Source organism: Vulpes lagopus, chromosome 2 (genome assembly GCF_018345385.1).
Source record: "Vulpes lagopus strain Blue_001 chromosome 2, ASM1834538v1, whole genome shotgun sequence".
NCBI classification, from domain to species: Eukaryota; Metazoa; Chordata; class Mammalia; order Carnivora; family Canidae; genus Vulpes; species Vulpes lagopus.
Genome location: NC_054825.1, coordinates 767,104 through 781,891, shown reverse-complemented (window position 1 = coordinate 781,891; position 14,788 = coordinate 767,104). Strand labels below are relative to the sequence as shown.

Here is a 14,788-nt window from a genome sequence, read left to right as displayed (position 1 = left end):
CTTTGTTTCTCCTTCGCTTTTGGGAGATCCTTTTACTAGAAGCAGAGTCCTGGGTGGGTCCCTCAGCCCCGGTGACTCTCCTGCTTGCCTGCCTGTCGGGAGGTGCTGGCCCCTGGCCCCTCTGTTTCTCGCCCCTTCCCCGATGCTCTGTTGCTGGGTTTCTGCAGGGGGAGCGTCGGGTGCCTGCAAGGAGGTTTTCCGGGATTTACGCCCCCGCGCGTTCCCCAGCTTCCTGCACCTGTGGCCCGGGCTCGTCGTTCATTCTGAAGAACCCTCCCGTTGGTGCCTCACGAGCGCTGGCCACGCGGTCTTGGGCCCTCGTCGTGTGACAGTGTCTGTGGGCTCTGGGACGCTCTGTAGCTTCTCCAGTGTCTGCATCTTTGTTGTGGGGGTTTGTGTGACAGTCTTCGGGCTCGCCGGTCCTTACCGCAGCCGCGTCCAGGGTGTTGATGAGCCATTCAGGGCCTTCCTCGTTTCTGCTACGGTGTCTTTGATTTTAGTATTTCCTTTGGAGTCTAGAGTTCCCGTCACACTGCCTGTGCGGCTCCTCCGTCCTGTGCTCCCCATGTTCCCATCACAGCCCGTGCTGCACTCTAATTCCCTTCCGGACAGTTCCCGAGTCTGGGTCATGGCAGAGTCTGGGTCTGATGCCCTTTGTCTGGACACAGGTATCTCCGCCTTGCCTCTGGGCCGTGTTTCCTGCGTGCTGTGGCTGTGGTGTCGGGGTCCTCGTGCTTGTGTTGGGCTCCCTGAGGATCCCTCAGCCCTCTTGTGCTGGCGCCTGCCGTCGCGGCACCGGTGCCTTGTTGCCGTCGGGGAGGGGAGCGCTCTGCAGCCTGTGGCTAAATCTCAGACCCTTGGTGCGCCTTGTCCCTGTCCTGGGCGCCCCACGCGTGTTTTTCAGCTCCCCCTTGCCCGTCCTTCCGTGCCGTAGACAGGCGGGTTGGGGGAAGCACCCTTTCCAGGGGTGGGCTCGGGCGCCCGTGAGGTCTCTTCCCAGCAAGATGGACCTGGGTGTGTTTCTCCGGGCTCCTCCTCCCGTCCCCCGGCCGGAGCCGAGAGGGCATCTTTCTCCAGGGATCCTTCTCGCAGGTGGACACTGAATACCTGCTAAGTCCCGGGAGGTAAACCCACCCAGACGTGGGAGCCTCCTCGCATCGTGGTCCTGAGCCGCTTCTCATCATTCTTTAGTTTCGGGTGTCTGTATTGACGGCCGTCGGTGGGATAGGGGTGGCCCCCAGGTTTCTGTCCCTTTTCTTTTTTTTAAAGGTTTTATTTATCCATGAGAGACCCAGAGAGAGAGGCAGAGACACAGGCAGAGGGAGAAGCAGGCTCCTCACAAGGACCCCGATGCAGGACTCGATCCCAGGACCCCGGGATCACACCCTGAGCCAAAAGCAGGTGCTCATCCCCTGAGCCCCCGGACGTCCCGGTTTCTGCCCTGTTGCACGTGCCGTGTTCATCACGTCTGTACGTCAGTATTACATTTGCTTCATTGTGGGACCTAGAAGCTTCCCTCTTTTTCCTCCTGAGCTGGGTTTCTGCAGCCGTGTGACTGTTCAGGGTTAAGTGACAGTAGAAATTCAGGCCCTCAGTCACACCGGCCACATCTCAGGTGCAGACCTGGCACGCTCTGTCCCCACGGACGGTTCTGCTCGATGGTGCCAAGCCCGTGTCGGTGGAGACGTGTAATCCGCACCGTCCGGCTCTGGGGCCTGCAGCTTCCAAGCCAGCATGCGCATGTGCACACGGTGGGGGCACGTGTGAGTCGTTGCTCTTGGTCTGGCCTGTTGGTAGCAGCTTTTCATGCAGTAAAGTTCGCGGCTGTCACGGTGCAGCTCCCGCCCCGCAGGCTCGGCCGCTCTCGTCTCACCCGCGAGTGGCTTCCCTGGTCGTCCCTTGCCTCTTCCTGTTGCTTGCGGTGACCAGTGTTATTGGAGGGGTTGTCCCGGCGTCCTGAGCACCTCGTTGTTTGTCTCTGGCTTAAGCTTTTAAGATTAAGTTAGAAAATGGGAGAGTAAGGCCTGGCGATTGCCAGCTCGGTAGAGAGGAGCAAGAGGAAGAGGAGGGAGAAGGGGCCCCCCCCCTCCGCGGCGCCTGAGCCTGGTGCTCTCCACAGTCCCCGCGGGCCCTCGGGGGCGGTGGCGGGGCTGCGTCAGGCCACATCAGGCCACGGGCCCGGGCCGCTGGCGCTTCTCCCTCACTCAGGGCTGTGAAAGGCGGCGGTCACGGGTGTGCCTAGGCACCTCCCCAGAGGGGCAGCTCTGCCCCCAGCTCCTCTGCTCCTGCGGGACTGGGCCGGGGTCGGGCAGGGCTGTGGTCCCGCTGTCCTGTGGCCGTTCGTTGGCCACGCCGCCCCTGTCCTGGCCGTGGCGCCTCCCCGCGGTGTCGCTGCTCCACGGGGTGGGGGCGTGGCCTCATGGGGCGCTGCAGCCACCATCGCCCGGCACTCCTGTCACCCCACGGAGGGCTGGAGACCCCTCGCTGCCGTGGCCCCCGCAACAGTCCGCTTCCCCCTGTGGACTGTCCAAGCGTCGAGTTTGAGGCTCCCCCACGTTGGGGCAGGTGTCCCTGCTTTGTTCCCTTCGAGGTGGAGTGACGTCCTGTCTGTGGGCGGATGTTTGGGCCACTCCCACCTCTTGTGACTCCCACCGGTGCCTCTGGCAGTGGTGGCACCTGTCTCTGGGGACGGGTGTCCTCAGGATCCCGTGCACACTCTGCCCGCCCGTTTGGGATCCGCTGGACTGTGGGCCACCCATTGCTCCGCCCCACACCTGTCTTCTCCCTTTTGGTTTCGGGGTCCCAGGGCTGTGCCGTGGCCCCGTGGCCCCGTGGCCGGGTCTGTACACTGACACCCCGCGATGCGCTGCCCCTTGCCCTGGTGGCTCGTTCAGCCCAGCCCACCCGGTCTTTGTCTTTTGGGGCAGCTTCCCCCTCACTCCTCTGCAGGGAAGACAGGGTCCGGGTGGCTTGCTGAGTCGGGGGGGGGGCTGCCGGCCTGGGCCCAGCCCCCTGAGCTTGGTCCTGGGGTGTGCAGGCCCACACCTGCTGCAGCCCGGGCACCGCCTCTGCTCCCCCGGTGGCCTGCAGGCCCTTGCTCCGCAGCCTGGCTTCTTCCTTCTGGGACCTCGTGGGCAGTTCTGTCTTCCTGTGTATCAGGATGCGGGCAGCCAGCACCTGCTTGGGGGGCCGGCCGCGGGTTGCCATGACTTTGGGTCGTGGGGGCGTCTGGGCTCAGGGCAGAAGCTCAGTCCCCGTGGGGACGGGTGTGGACACCGGGCGCTGTGGGCCTGCCTGTCGCCTGGAGAGCTGTGTCTGTGGGGCGGCCTGCACGTGGTCCCCCCACGCGGAGCCGGGGCCTCTCCTGGGAGCCAGGAGGGTCCCCCCCGGACTGTGCTCCCCGCTGACACCCCCAGTGAGGCCTGCAAGGGCCTGATGAAGACCGTTAGCTTCTGCTCGTGGCTCTCTGGGGCTGGGCCAATGGTCTGACTGTCTTTTTTTCTTCTTAATTTATAGCCAGAAAACCTACAGAAGAACTGGCTTCGGGAGTTCTATCAGGTAAGAAGTACTTGTGACGGCAGCTCTCTCAGAGGAAGTATTTACGTCGTGAGTATTTTATTTTTGTGGGAACCGTGTTCTCTCCGAGTCGTGCATGGCTGTGATGGGCGTCCTGTTCCCCTCAGAGGCTCCTCAGATTCCCCGCTCGGGCCAGGATTCAGAGGGGGAGGCCACTGGAAGCTGCTGGGGACATGAGGATGCCTCTGGGGAGCACACAGCTGGCACGGCCGCCAGAGGGGCCGTGATAGGGTCTGGGCAGAAAGCGGGGGAGCCCGGGCCAGGGGAGGTGGCCCAGGCACAGGCTCCAGGGGATGCGTCGCCAGCACAAGGGGCCAGACTCCAGCCCTGGGTGTGGAGCGGATATTGGTGGGACCCCCGGTGTGTGGTGATTCCTGTGCCGGATGCCGGGGCAGGTTTGGAGCAGCAGACAGTGAGGATGACCGGTGCCGTAGGGCTGAGCATGTGACATGTGGGGGGCCCCCGGGTGGGGGTCGGAGAGGCCACTCTGAGGCGGGATGCTCAGGGGCTTCTGTGGGTGAGGGGAGCCCAGGGCCTGGCACCAGCTTGGCTGGGGCAGTGGCTGACTGGCCCGCCAGGAGGTGAGGGCCGGCAGCCCAGAGGGCAGCTGGGAGCAGGATGGCACAGGTGGGGCCCCGGGGGAGGAGCGGCTGGGGCACGGCCTGCTGCCCTCCTGCAGCTCTGTGAGCCAGTGCCGTGCTCTGTGAGCAGGAGCCGCAGGAGGTACCGCCGATGGCCCTGGGCCTCCCTCCCTCCTGTTCTCAGGGTCCGCAGGCCGAGGGGCTGTGGGGCTGTGGGGCTGGCCCAGCAGTGGGTCCCTTGGGCGTGGGCTGCATCCGGCCGGCTCCATGCTAGGTCCTGGCTCGGGGCGGGGGTGGCCTGAGCACGGGGCTGTGAGAACGGGCCAGTGGGCTGCTCTAGGTCCCGCTGCCCACGCCGGGGGTGGAGGGTGGCTGGGTGGTGGGGCAGCGGGTGCTGAGCCGTCCTCTACAGGTTCAGGGTGCAGTGGCAGCGGGTGGCCGATCCTGCTCCCACGCTGGAGGGAAGAGCCTCGGGCGGGCCTTTTCATCCTGGCATCCAGCGACGCGTGTCCCCCTGGGTGCTTGGAGGTGGGGTCCCTCCCTCAGCCATCCCACATGTGTTGTCACCAGGTGCTGTGCTTGGTTCTTGGAGGGAAGGCAGATCCCTGGGACATCTGGGATGCTCTGGAGGGAGCGTCCCTTGGGATGGACGGGTGGGAGGCTGTCGGGAGGGCCTCTGGCAGCAGGGCTGGTGGGCGGTCAGCCCTTCGTCCTCTAACACTCTGCCCCGCCCAGGGCTCCCCGGTGCGGCTCCAGGTAGGAGGCCGGCCTCGGGGGCAGGACGGGCCCCGGGGTCCCCTCCAGCCTGCTCTCCGGGCTCCTGGGTCTGTGTCAGTTTGGCTGGAGCAGCTGCCACATGAAGCTACAGCTCCTCTTTGTTTTTCAGAGGCAGGTCCTGGGGGCGGGGGGGGGTGGCGCGGGGTGGACCTGGAGCTGCGAGGAGCAGGTGTAGGAGGGCGAGCGTGGCTGTCCTGGCTCCGGGCCGGGAAGGGTGCGGGTGCGTCCCGGGTGCCCCCCCTGTGGGGGCCCCGACCGTTCCCCTTCCTACTCTGCTTATGACGCGGTTGCTGGGACGTGTGAGTGAGTCCAGAGCTGGGCAGTGTGGTCTCTGGACGCTGACCCCGGACGACTGCGGACCTCAGGGCTGTCGCCCTCCCTCAGCCTCCTCGCTGCACTCGAGCCCAGAGGGCGGGGGGCCAGGGTGCCCCTCAGGCTGTCGGCAGAGCCCTGGGTGCTGCTCCGGGTCCTGCTCGGAGCGTTGAGCTATTGCCGGGAGAAGGGCTCGTGCGTGAGGGTCGTGCTGGTGCCCGTGAGCGCTTCCTGCCTTGTTGGCGGGAGTCTCTTCAGAAGGAGAAGTTCCAGCGACACTTAGGGAATTTTCTGCGACGATTGTTGTAAGTAAGGGCGTAACACCAGCGCCCTGACACGGTGGGCTGAGCTGGTCGGTGATCGGCCAGCCGCCCGCAGCTGCGCAGAGGGAGCGGGTCCTGCCTGGCGGACTCGGGAAGGAGGGCCTTGGGGCCCAGGGCCACTGCCTTTTCCAAAAATGTTTAATCCTGGAGTTCCTACGTGCAGTTACTGTTTTTTTCAGAGTAGCCTTTGATGGGCTGCTTGTATAAACACAGGAACTGAATATGACATTCATGCCTTTAAACCTTTGGATTAATTTTTGCTTTTTCTGTAATCCTCGTTTGCCATAAAAATGCAGGGAGGAGAAAATATTGCTGGGGTTTCCATCCTTCATCCTGACGAGCCCCTGGTGCTTTTGGCATCCAGGACTTTCACCTGTTGGGTCCTGGATGTGGCCGTGGCACCAGAGGGGGTGCACTGTCTGGTGTCACCCCAGCTGGCCGCCCTGTGCCCCTCCCCATCCAGCCTCCCTGAGCACCCTGGGCCCCGGGCCGGTCACACGCATGTCCCCATTGTTGGGGTGCGCTGGCCCCAAGTACAGGCCAGTCCTGCTCTCCTCCTCTGGAGCAGCCCCAGGCCTTCCGAGCCCCCTGCTCGGTTTGCCCAGAACCTCCCCCGGGGCCGGCCACATCCCTGTTCTCTCTCTGGGCCGCACGGTGCTCCCTGAAATCAGCTCAGGTCGGTGGCTGTCCTGCTCCTGGCCCCCCAGGGGAGACCCAGGGTCCGCATGTGGCTTCTGCTCTGTCCTCTGACATGACAGGTGTTCCAGGTCCCCACTTCCCCACCTCCCACCCCTGGGCTCCCTGCCCCCAGCTCCGGTCGTGGGCCCGGCGACCCCCAACCCTCTGGGTCAGTCTTGGCCTCCCCCCCACACTCGTGCTCCAAGGATTCATCGTCACCGCCTGAACTTGCAGTCTGTCTGTCGGGTGCTTATTTACCTCTGCCCCTGGGAAGGCAGGCTCTGCACCTGCTGCGGGCCGGATCCTCAGGGCTCCCACGGTCCTGCACTGAAGCAGGTGTGTGAGGCGGGGCCTTGGGAGGAGACTAGGGTCGGAAGAGGTCACGAGGCCTGCCCGTGACGGCATCACTGCCCCTGCAAGGAGAGGGAGAGGCCACCGCCAGGGCGGTCAGACACCCTGCCCTCGGGAGTGCCCGTCACGCGGGAGACACAGCGGGAGAGCCTACGGGGCCTGGGGTGGTGCCGGGAAGGGAGCGGCCTGCCTGGAGCTGGGGGTGCAGGCCCCTGCTGGCGGGGTGCTCAGGAAGGCTCTTGAGGAGCCGTGGCCACACCTGGGCTGTCCTGCTGCCCGGGTCACCCTGGACTCTCCGGACCCTGGGGGAGGCTGCTGGGAGCTCAGGCTGGACCTTCCTCACTCTGTGACGGTGGCGTGTCCGCGAGTCGCTCCGGGGCCAGGTTGCCGCCCCGCTCGCTGCCTCTCCTGAGCGTCAGGGGTGTGTCTGGCGCGTGGTGTGCGTTCAGCACTTCTTTCTCGGGTAACAGTCCGGGGCAGTTGTACAAAGCAGAACGGATGAATCAGTCGGTTCCCCCCGCCCCGTTGCGCCCGTGGTTCCACGCTCATGCCCGGCGCCTCGCGGGCTGTGTGCCCGGCGCAGGGCACCTTCCCCGGCACGTTACTCTCTTCTCCGGTAAGCTGGGAGGTCTTTCCGTCACCGAGCGCACACCATCTGTCTTCTTGGCTCCAGTGTTTCATTAGCCGGACAGGCCATCGCTTTTCAAGTCATTGTTCCGTTGATGGATTTCTAGGTTGTTCGGAGTTCATCGTGATGTGTGGATACATTTTAAAACAGATAAGCTGTCTCTCATGCAAATATAAGTTGAGCAAGTATTGAAGATTCTAAAAATCGTGGTAATAAGTATTTATTATCCGCCAGACGAGTAAGTTAAGCAGCACATTATGCCTGCTGCGCACAAGACTCCGCAGAGCAAACCCGGATTCTCCCAGCAGCGGATTTGCCTCAAAGGCAGGTGATCCGTTCTCCCCTCCAGACGCTGTGCTCTTGCGGCCGCACGTCATTGCGTCGCTCTTAAGTTTTAGAATTCACGGAATCGTAAAACAGCTCAGCGATTAGTAAGGAAGAGATGACTCAAATCAGGGAGCTCAGCTTTTCCTGACAGCAGCGGTAAAAGGAACGTGATGAGCAACACCTGCTTCCAGGTCACCTGGAGGAACGGGCAGGAAGCCTCCCCTCCCTCCTTAAAATAGAAACGTCTGTGAAACTGGTTTTTAAACCTCAGACCTCAGGCCGAGCCGGGCGGTGACCACGGAGAGGGTCAGAGCTGCCTTGAGGCCTCCCCACCTGCCTCCAGGGGTGGGGGCGCCTGGACCGGCACCCAGCGAGGTTGGGGGTATGGTCACTGTGTACCCCACATCGAAGGTTAGCAGGCGGCAAGGATGCAGGAAAATAGGCCCTAAGGAGGAGAAAACCAGTCGGGAGTGTGGCTGGAGGACTTAGTTTTACCATCTTGGAGAACCTGCTTTGGGTGTCATTACATCTGTTGTTTTTCTGTTTTTTCATCCACTGATTTCTGATTTCTTTTTATTTTATTTCTTCACCTAATTTTTTTTAAGATTTTATTTATTCATGAGAGACACAGAGAGAGGGAGGCAGAGACACAGGCAGAGGGAGAAGCAGGCTCCACGCAGGGAGCTCGACATGGGACTCGATCCCGGGACCCCAGGATCACGCCCTGGGCTGAAGGCGGTGCTGAATCGCTGAGCCACCCGGGCTGCTCTCTACATCTAATTTTTGAAGGTAGAAGACAAAATCACCAATTTCAGAAATCCGACAGGGGCATCATCCCTAAAAATCCTGTAGATGTCAAAGAAAGAGCCGAGAAGGGAGTATCATAAGCAACTTTATGCTAATAAATTTATATTTTATATGAAAGGAACATATTAGTGAAAAAGTCCAGCTTCAAAGCTTATGGTCAAGAAGAAGTGAATTCAGTAGCTCTCTTTCTGTTATGGTAAAATTAAAATTTGCCCAGCTCTTCGCAACAAAGAACTCCAGGGCCGTGTGGCTTCCCCGGTCAGTTCCGTCACACGTTTGAGCAGGAAACAATGACAGTTCAGAAACTTCCAGGAGGCGCTGCTGCCTCCTCTTCCTGCGATGCCAGTCCCGACACCACGGCAGGCGGAGGCTTTAGTCCTGAGAGTACACGCACCAGCGTCTCCCACATGCGTGAAGGAGAAAACGCTGACATCCACCGTGTGGACCGGTGCACGCCACCCCGTCACACGCACGTGTGCCGCATAAACACTGCGTATCAGAGGGCAGCGCATCGTCAACAGCAAATGGAGATCGGACATCAATCAATAAAATCTGCATCGACAGATTAATGAAGAAAAGCCAACAATCATCTCGATATACACAGACAAAGCATCTGGCAAATTCTAGAACCACTTCTGATGAGAAGTCTCAGGAAATGAAGAAGTGAGGGACCTGCCCCCGGCCGTAGGGGGCCTTCAGCCTGCGCCAGCGCTGGCGGCCCCCTCCCGCTCCCTGTGGCCCCGGGGGTCCTGGCAGGTGCAGACAGACGGGGAGAGGAAAGGAAAGGAAGGAACAAAACCACGTGTGTGGGTGAAGGTATGAGGCGCTGCTGGGGCGCCACGGGGAGTCCGCGGAGGCCTTGCTAACGTGGGCCCAGGTATTCAGTCGGCAGCACACGGGGCTGAGTGGAAGCATCTCCCTCCTGTTCGCTGTGCACAGTGGGGCAGGTCGCACGTGACCCTGACGGTTGTGCTGGAGCGAGGGACGAGGCCGGGGCGTGGCAGGGGCGCACCGCGACCTGCGACCTACGTGCGAGGGGGAGACGGAGGCAGGCCCGGTTCGTGGCGTGGGGACGCCGTGGTGCTAGCACGTGGCCCCCGCCGGCCGAGGTCCCGTGTGGTGCCCTTGCCCGTGACGCCTCCGCCTGCTGTTTGGTAGAAGCCTGCAAGACACATCTGCAGCTACCTGGGAGGACAAGGGAACGAGGTCTGCCAGGAGGTTAGGGACTCACACGGTCTCATCTGAGGATTTACTGTAAAGTCGTAGCAGCGGGGACGGCGTTCTGTGTCGGGACAGAGCTACACATCAGTGGAGCCGAAGAGGGACCCAGAGACCCGGGAGCATGGCAGGCGGGGGACGAGGGCTGACCGCAGTTCACGACGGGACGGGACGTGTGTTCCGCAGACGTGCTGGGAAATTGGCGTCCGTCTGTCCACCTGCAGACGCAGAATTTCTGTACTTGGCACCCCACACGGAGATTAAAGTAAGCTGCGGACCTAAATACAAAACTTAAAATCGTAGAAGTTCTAGAAGAAATCTTAGGAGAAAATCCTTGTGATCCTGAATTAGGCAGCGATGTCTTAGACACACCGAAAGCATCATTCATAAGAGAAGAAAATGGAGGAATTAGGACTTATCATAATTAGGAACTGGCCAAACCCCAGAGCTGCTTGTCAGTCAGAAGAAGTGGGAGTCACGGCGAGCGGCAAGACTCCGCTCAGGGAGCGGGCTCGGGGCTGGGGCTCGGGCACCAGGGTTCCCACGACACGGCCCAGGCCCTCTGCCCTCTGGCCCTCGGTGAGGTCGCTCGTGGAGGCCATTGGCTGCAGGCAGCTGGTTGGGAGAAGCCGGGTGTGGGGCGAGCAGACGGGGGCGGACACGGTCGGGATACGGACGGTCCGCGTGCCCGGGGGCTGCGTTGCTGGTGCAGTGGAGACCCTCGCCATTGCCGTCCTGTGGGTCACGTGCCCTGCGGACCCGCAGTTCCCGCTCTGGGGAGGGCCTCGGGCCTGTGTGAGCGCTGTTCTAGAAGGCACTCTCAGATCCAGAGCTGATGACAGGCCTCACCTCCTGAGGACGTTTCTTTGTGAACGTCTGAGCCTGCAACTCAGACCCTCGCACCACCCCTCTGGGGCCTGAGGACCACGAAGGCCTAAGGAAGGACACAGTTGCTGCTCTCACGTGCCAGCACCCTGCGTGGCCTGTGGGCTCTGGCCGCCAGCCGCTGTGCACTGTGGACGCCAGTGCCCGCCGGACCGTGGTGAGCTGAGCGGGCCCTGCCGCCCGGCCTGTCCCTCGTGTGCAGGGAGCGCTGGGGAGGGGGACAAGCCACATCGTGTCTTCTCTGGGTGCACGGGGCGGCGCTTCGGAGTTCCCGATGGCTGAAGGGATCACTGAGGAAAGGGCGATGGAGCTGACTCTGTAAAGGTGCAGTCTTAAGAAACTTCATGAAGAAGTCTTACAAACGAAGAAGAATGTGTAAAACTCGAGCAGAAGCGTGGCCAGAGTGCGTAGGATCTTGTAGGATCGAGCCCGTGAGAGCACGTGGTCCCAGTTGTCTGGGAGCCACGGTGGAACAGGACGGAGGAGGAGCTGAAACGGCTTCAGTAACGCGTCCCACCCCTCACCCCGCGCGGTCCTGGACACCTCCCACCTGTCCTTCCGTGCTGCCCGCTGTACTCCACCTCCTCGGCACGTCACAATGTGCCTGGGTGCGTTTTGAGTGGCACCGTGGCAGATGCAGAGGACAGACGTGGCGAGCTGCCCCTTGTCACCTCCACAGCCGCTGACCACGACGGAGACCCCTGTGGCCGCCGGCACCCATGGACGCCTGCAGGTTGGCCGTACATGCGGGGACCAGAGTCGCTCCGACCCCCGGCCCTGTGTCCTCTCCCCTCCCAGGTGGGCCAGGGAGTGCAGGCCCTCGCCTCCACAGGCCCGTCGCTGCACTGCCGGGCCCGCCTCTCAGCCTCAGGCCCACGGAAGGTGGTCTGGCACCCGTGGCGACTGCAGTGACCTAGGAGGGAGCTCACGGCGCCGTGCCCTTGCAGGCCCTGGTGGCGGTGCAGGCAACACTTGGCTGCGGATCCAGGTGATGGGGGAGTTCATGCTCCAACGCACCTGTGTTTCCTCCATCTCAAGGGCTCGTCCGGAGCCGGCCCTGGGCTAAGCCGTGGGTGCTTGCTGCCAGCGGAGCTGTGGGTGCTTGCCGCCAGCCGCAGCCCAGCGGAGCCTCTGCCGTGGCCCCACTCTACAGATGAGGAAACTGAGGCGCGCAGGGGTCAGGAGATGTGCCCGAGGCTGTGCAGCCACAGGATGGGACCGCCAGCCTCTGCAGGGCCAACGGCCCAGCTGGCCCCTGAGGGGGAGCCCTGGGGCGGGAGGCGGGTGTGCCGGGGGCAGGGGTCCAGCGGCAGGGCGGCCTTGGAAGGGGCTTGGGCGTGGCTTCCTGGCAGCAGGCAGGGGCAGGGGGGCTGCAGGCGGGGGGCTCAGGAGGGAACTGGGGCCTCGGGGTCGAGGGGGCCGCCTGCTGCAGGGCGGGCGGCAGATGTGGGCGCGTGAGGAGGGAGGAAGGAGGAGTGCTCCTCCGCCCTGGTGGGCCCAGGAGGAGAGGAGAGTCCGCTGTGCCCTGGGTCAGATCCGGGGTTCCCTGCGGGGTTGGTGGTAACTCCTGTGGGGCTAGAAGTGAGTCCTTCGGGCCCTGTGTGGGTGGACGTCGCGAGGCTCTGGAGGGACGGGCTGGGAGTTCAGGCCAGGCCGATTCCCTGGGGGGACTGGGGAGGTGGAGGGGTCAGAGGGCAGGCGAGGGGAAGGCCAGGGCCAGGTGTGGGCCCTGGGATCACAAAGAAGGGGCCGTGTGGGTGTGCGTGGTGGGTGGGCGTCGGGCAGCGGCCTTCTGGAAGGTGCGCCACGGTGTCTTGGGCAGTGGCCCCCGCCAGCCCTGTGGTCAGCCCGAAGCAGGTGGGAGGCCTCACCGTATGGGCCAGGGCTCCGGCGTGGTCCTGCTCCCCCTCACTTGGGGAAAGTGCTGCTTAAGTGAAAATCCACCCGTGCCGGGAGAGCTTTGATGTCCCGGAGCAGCAAGGTGTGTTAATGGAGCCATGGTGCGCGCTGCTGGTCTGTAACAGGAGCGGCCTCCTGCTCACCCGCATCGGCGCACGCACACCGCGCAGCTTGGTGGCCCGTCCAGCCTCCAGGAGCCGCAGCTTCGGCGTTCGCGGTCGGCTGTGCGCACGGCGGGGCTGGGCCCATCCTGGACGCCGAGCAGGGGCCCGGCTTCACGCTGGCCCCGAAGAGCCCTCGCCACCGCCGCCGGCCGCTGGGGCCACGGAAGCCTGTGGCCTTCCCCGCGCTGGCCCGTGGGGAGATGGGCTGCTAGCGGCCGGGCAGCGGTCGCGGGGTGTGGACTGTGGCGGGTGTCCCTGGGGCCGCGGGCAGCGGCGTGTGGGCTCCCTCCAGGGGGCAGGCCTCCACCTCCAGCCTCCAGCCTCGCCCGCCCGGCGCGACCCCGGGGCCTGGGGAGGGCGACCCCGGCCTGCAGAGTGGAGGCCCGGCCGCCCCGGCCCGGGTGGGCAGAGCGTCTCCCAGATGAGCGTGTTCTCGCAGCCGATGTGTAACGAGCAGTAGCTTTTCTCTCGAGAGATTCCTTTGTCCCCTTTCCGCGCCTTATCTTGGCTCCCAGGCTTCCAGGGCCTGTGTGCAGGACGTAATTCCTTTTTAGGTCACGCCGCTGCTCCTCTCTGCAGAAAGCCTAACAAGGCCTGGCTGCTGCTATTTTTAGCGCTGCCTCCTGGCGGGGAGCCCCCCCCCCCTCCCGTGCGCTGGGCGCGGCCGCCTCCCTGCTTGGTGGGCGAGGCCACCTCTGGAGGCCACCTGCCCTGTGTGCTGGGGCGTCCTCCTGCGCTTTCTTGCCCACGTTTCCAATTCCCTCTTTTCCGGAATATTTTTCTTGATCCTATGATGAAGGAACCGTGTATTTTTAGCAGAAGGTGTTTTGTTGTTGCTGTTTTTTGTTTTGTAGAACTTTGGTGATGTGCGTATGCACTTTGGGCGGTGACTTGCTCGCTGCCCCAGGTGAGGACATGCCAGCGTCCCCGTCGGGCAGGACCCAGCTGAGTGAAGGCTCGGGGCCTGGAGACCACCTGCCCCCGGGTCATGGCCCGAGATGTTTCCGACCAGAAGAGGCCTGCGCTGCCCCACACGTCCCCCGCGGTGCAGGGCTTTTCCTGTCCATCCTCAGGGTGTCCCTGTTGTCGGCCCCTGGGGAATCCATGCCCAGGGTCACCGTGGTCCCGAGCCCTCCCCAAGGGCTGGGGAACGGCCAGAGCTCTCCCAGCGCCTTGGCCACACTGATCCATGCGGTGCATTGAACTCCTGCCACCCGTCGGCTTGTGCTGAGGGCCCGGGCCCGGAGGCTCACCGACGGCTCTCGGTGACTGTCCAAGACAGGCTGCCCAGGAAATGGACACCCAGGCGGCCCAGGGCCCCGGGCACGGGGTCTCCGCCAGGCAGGACGGAGCAGGATCCCTCTGGCGGATGTGCCTCCTGCAGAGCCCGCACCGCCACCCCGCCTGCCCCCCGCCTGCCCCCGCCAGCTGTGCAAGCCCTCCGCTCTCAGGCCCTGGCTGCTCCATGCGGCGTCACTGACCATCTGGTTCTGTTAACCTGTGACCCCGTAAATGATACGAAACCAGAGAGGACAGCTGCCCCGCGCTCACCGCGCCCTGGTTACTTCATAGCGTCTTACTCCTGGGATCTGGGCTATTAGTGTCTGCAGGAGGGGATAGACTGTGGCCACGTGTCCCTGAGCGTCTCCCAAACTCCAGGTCCAGGGCCGTCCTGTCAGGAGCTCAGTGGGGGCTTAGAGGGCAGTGCTGTCGTGGAAACGGGTCAGTTCAACCAGTCGGGGCTTTGCCCCCGAGAGCCAGTTGTTAGGCCTGCCAGCACACCCGCCGGGCAGCTGCTGGCCCAGACCCTAGGACACCTGTCCCCCCGGGCGGCAGTTCCTGGGATGCGTCAGAAACCGGACAGGCGCTTCCTGTCATCGCAGAGGGGTGGCACCTGGCTGCAGGGTGTGGTTGGGTAAGTGTGCACGATGGAGGGCGCGTGCTGGCATCGTCCACGTGGGGTGAGCACAGCCCCTCGCCAGATGCCTCCCACCCGTGCGACTCAGGGCGCTGTCCGGGCGAGCTGACATTTGCCCCATACAGCTTCACTCAGCTGCAAAGGAAACATTTTCCTTAGCAAAAATTTTCACAATGTGTCACTAAAATGATTATTTTCTAATGAGCTATTTTGAATTTTTCCCCACATGCCGGAATTAAATCTGTCTTCACACAAAGTCCTTAGTTGGTGTGTCTGCTTTGAGTGACACGGTGACGGGTCCCACGCCCTGCGCACAGGCACCTGCCCTCCCCTGGGCGCTGCAG

At 63.2% G+C, this 14,788-nt stretch overlaps 1 protein-coding gene across 2 annotated transcripts in view; it reads left to right on the top strand.

The window, feature by feature from the left end:
- INPP5A (inositol polyphosphate-5-phosphatase A) overlaps positions 1–14,788 on the top strand; it is a 160,014-nt gene that overhangs the window by 41,629 nt on the left and 103,597 nt on the right. For both annotated transcript variants that reach the window (XM_041743652.1, XM_041743653.1), the window contains exon 2: positions 3,517–3,558. In XM_041743652.1, the coding sequence (XP_041599586.1) occupies positions 3,517–3,558 (42 nt within the window). The remainder of the gene's footprint in view (positions 1–3,516; positions 3,559–14,788) is intronic.